The 4,412-nt window shown below is 45.9% G+C and overlaps 1 protein-coding gene across 1 annotated transcript in view; it reads left to right on the forward strand.

Annotated features, from left to right (window-relative positions):
• Positions 1-4,412, forward strand: part of LOC311327787 (CUB and sushi domain-containing protein 1) — a gene marked incomplete at its 5' end in the record, with an annotated part of 408,914 nt that overhangs the window by 311,845 nt on the left and 92,657 nt on the right. Inside the window, one exon of the mRNA XM_084460891.1 lies at positions 2,168-2,272. Within this exon, the coding sequence (XP_084317017.1) occupies positions 2,168-2,272 (105 nt within the window). The remainder of the gene's footprint in view (positions 1-2,167; positions 2,273-4,412) is intronic.

Raw genomic sequence — 4,412 nt, forward strand, 5'->3', positions numbered from 1 at the left:
GTTTATTCATTGTAAGTTTTATGTACATTGTCATTGTTGTCTGCACAGTCACTGTTCTTATATTTTTCTGTACTCTGCTACGGTATTGCTGTATATGTTGTTTGTAAGCAGGGCACATCTTTAAAATAGATCAGGGCCCTGTACTACGAAGACAGTTATCGTAATTAAGATTAATTAATTAATTAAGATAATTTTTTGCTAGTTCCCTAGCCCGCTCGACTAAACCAAACACGCAGTCACACATAATTGGTATCACAAGTGGTTAAGTGCTCGTTAAGTCTACCCAGCTGATCCAATCCAACCATTAGCGTGTGAACATTATAATGAGGTGATGTTTGCCAATATGGCCAAATATGGAGAAGTCTACCAGAGCCGCCTACTTCACGCAAGAGGAGCAGACCATCATATTACAGAAATACGATCTTAAAGGACCACACCGGTCTACATATGATTTGATCTCCTTAAACTAGTCACCCAACGTTTATCACATTACTGCAATCCATTTTCCGAAGCAAGGCTCACGTTAAAAGATATTTGTATTTTTGCGTTTTACTTACATTTCAAAAGTTGAACGTGATGGCTTTAAAACATATTTTTTAATTGTTCCCTCGTGGCGCTGACAAACTCGCCCCAGTTAGTTTCAAATCATTTTCTGTAGTTTTTATTTGATATTATTTCCGTTTGAATCCGTTGAACTCCTGCGCTACATTCTTTAATCCACCTACGCTAGATTCTCTACCCAGCATTCCTAGCAACGGCTACCATGTAAACAGGAAGAAGACTTGCTCAGGATCCTTGGCGCAGGCTGTGCAAAGAGGGTTAAAACGAAAATAATAACTACTGCCTTAATAACTTAATTAAATACACCTGATGTCAGATTGTTTCATCGAGCCATAGCGTCCTAATAGCATCCAACTTTAATGACTCATCCCTACCAGTCGCCACGTCTTGTTATTCCAGTATTTAAATCTGTGAAATGTGTAGCCTACTTATTTGTTCCTAGAAAAGGAACTTGTAGCCTACTTATTTGTCCCGAGAAAAGGAACTTGTAGCCTACTTATTTGTTCCTACAAAAGGAACTTGTAGCCTACTTATTTGTTCCTACAAAAGGAACTTGTAGCCTACTTATTTGTCCCGAGAAATACATTGCCTACATTAAACTACCTGTAGTAATAAAACCCAAGCCACTGCATAGCCTACAGTCTGCGAGACTTTATACGCGACTTCACTGGTAAATATGCCTGAAGCAGCATATGAAAAAGATGAACCATTCCCTTGCCGACCATCCATATCTTTCACTATTCTGTGCTCCTCAGGGAAAACCAAAGAGGGTTTTGTCGGTTTGTAAAAAGTCTCGCCATTTTTTAATGCATTTATTTATTTGCACGCTGGGGTCCACGGGATGTTAACGGTGACGCCATTTTTCAAGTGAAGTGATTGGTCAGCCGGCAGTGCTTCATACGTTTTGATCTGTAATCTGGAACATATCCTGCTCCGGCATACTAGCCAGGGTTATCCCTTTTAACCCTGAAAGTACAGTGACAACATTTTGAATATTAATTGGATTTTCCCTATAATACTAGAAAGCACAGTTTCTCAGCTTTCAGCAAGTGTTGGAGTGAGGAATTTTTTTGATTTGTTAGATATTTATTTTATATTATTAAATATTTGTTAGATATTTTTTTAAATGTTGCCGGTGACGTGGTCGTATCGAAAGGGTTGAACCTGAAGTTATCACGCTACCCCCTAATCCTGCTTCCTAGTAAAGGGCCCTGCCCTCAGTATGTTTCTCCCCGTCTAAATAAAGTCTTCTATCTATCTCTATCTATCATCTATATCATATGTCAAGAGCTAGTCAGTCAGCCAACCAACAGCCAGTCAGCCAACCAGTCAAGATATCGGGATTATATTTCACAGTGACTGTGGATATGTAATTCACGTCTGTTCATATATGTGGATATGTAATTCACGTCTGTAAAAACCTTTGTGGATATGTAATTCACGTCTGTTCATATATGTGGATCTGTAATTCACATCTGTAAAAACCTTTGTGGATATGTAATTCACGTCTGTAAAAACCTTTGTGGATATGTAATTCACGTCTGTTCATATATGTGGATATGTAATTCACGTCTGTAAAAACCTTGTGTGTGTGTGTTGTTGTCAGGTACGACGGCCCCAGCCCTGTTGAACAGCACGTCCAACCAGCTTTACCTGCACTTCCAGAGTGACATCAGCGTCGTGGCAGCTGGTTTCCACCTGGAGTACAAGAGTGAGTAGAAATACAGTAGAGACCAGTAGAAATACACACGTCGGACCCCTCCCTTCACAGTAGAGACCAGTAGAAATACACACGTCAGACCCCTCCCTTCACAGTAGAGACCAGTAGAAATACACACGTCAGACCCCTCCCTTCACAGTAGAGACCAGTAGAAACCCCTCCATAACAGACGGACTGAGCCCTGAGTGACTACAGACAGGCTAGGAGACAGACTGACCAGAGCTGCCATCAAATTCTCATTTTCTTTCTGACCCCGCCAGAAAGTAAAAACATGCTGCCAGCCACACAAGATTGAATTTAGCTCAGACTCTCTCACTCTCTCACTCTCTCACACACACACACACACACACACACACACACACACACACACACACACACACACACACACACACACACACAAAATGTGGTTACTATGTGGTTACTATGATCATGTTTCATTAATAATAAACACCATTATCATTTTTTTCCCGTGTACTACTGACAGAAGCTCTGCAGCTTTGCAGCTCTCTCCTATTACAGTCCCCCCCCCCCCCACACACACACACACACACACACACACGCGCACACACACACACACACACACACACACATTCCTCTTCCTTCAACACTAACACAGAGCCGCAGGTGACAAGTGCACCGCCACAGAACATAGGACTAGCACCCACTACTACAGCCACCACTACAGCCACCACCACTGAACCTACAGTAGCACCGGTAGGAGCTAGCTGGGAGCTAGTAGAGCTAGTAGGAGCTAGTAGGAGCTAGCTGGGAGCTAGTAGAGCTAGTAGGAGCTAGTAGGAGCTAGCTGGGAGCTAGTAGGAGCTAGTAGGAGCTAGTAGGAGCCAGTAGGAGCTAGTAGGAGCTAGTAGGAGCTAGTAGGAGCTAGCTGGGAGCTAGTAGGAGCTAGTAGGAGCTAGCTGGGAGCTAGTAGGAGCTAGTAGGAGCTAGTAGGAGCTAGCTGGGAGCTAGTAGGAGCTAGTAGGAGCTAGCTGGGAGCTAGTAGGAGCTGCTGGGAGCTAGTAGGAGCTAGTAGGAGCTAGTAGGAGCTAGTAGGAGCTAGCTGGGAGCTAGTAGGAGCTAGTAGGAGCTAGCTGGGAGCTAGTAGGAGCTAGTAGGAGCTAGTAGGAGCTAGTAGGAGCTAGCTGGGAGCTAGTAGGAGCTAGTAGGAGCTAGTAGGAGCTAGCTGGGAGCTAGTAGGAGCTAGTAGAGCTAGCTGGGAGCTAGTAGGAGCTAGTAGGAGCTAGTAGGAGCTAGCTGGGAGCTAGTAGGAGCTAGTAGGAGCTAGTAGGAGCTAGCTGGGAGCTAGTAGGAGCTAGTAGGAGCTAGTAGGAGCTAGTAGAGCTAGCTGGGAGCTAGTAGGAGCTAGTAGGAGCTAGTAGGAGCTAGTAGGAGCTAGTAGGAGCTGCTGGGAGCTAGTAGGAGCTAGCTGGGAGCTAGTAGGAGCTAGCTGGGAGCTAGTAGGAGCTAGTAGGAGCTAGTAGGAGCTAGCTGGGTGCTAGTAGGAGCTAGTAGGAGCTAGCTGGGTGCTAGTAGGAGCTAGCTGGGAGCTAGCTGGGAGCTAGCTGGGAGCTAGCTGGGAGCTAGTAGGAGCTAGCTGGGAGCTAGTAGGAGCTAGCTGGGAGCTAGCTGGGAGCTAGCTGGGAGCTAGTAGGAGCTAGTAGGAGCTAGCTGGGAGCTAGTAGGAGCTAGTATAAGCTAGCTGGGAGCTAGTAGGAGCTAGCTGGGAGCTAGTAGGAGCTAGCTGGGAGCTAGTAGGAGCTAGTAGGAGCTAGTAGGAGCTAGCTGGGAGCTAGTAGGAGCTAGCTGGGAGCTAGTAGGAGCTAGCTGGGAGCTAGCTGGGAGCTAGCTGGGAGCTAGTAGGAGCTAGTAGGAGCTAGTAGGAGCTAGTAGGAGCTAGCTGGGAGCTAGCTGGGAGCTAGTAGGAGCTAGTAGGAGCTAGTAGGAGCTAGCTGGGAGCTAGTAGGAGCTAGCTGGGAGCTAGTAGGAGCTAGCTGGGAGCTAGTAGGAGCTAGTAGGAGCTAGTAGGAGCTAGTAGGAGCTAGCTGGGAGCTAGCTGGGAGCTCCACTCAAATGGGGATGGCATCATACTGTGTCCTGAGGCGGTGCACTTGTCACCTGGGGCTCTGTGTTA

This window comes from Borostomias antarcticus (assembly GCF_949987555.1).
Source record: "Borostomias antarcticus genome assembly, chromosome: 34".
Taxonomy (NCBI): Eukaryota; Metazoa; Chordata; class Actinopteri; order Stomiiformes; family Stomiidae; genus Borostomias; species Borostomias antarcticus.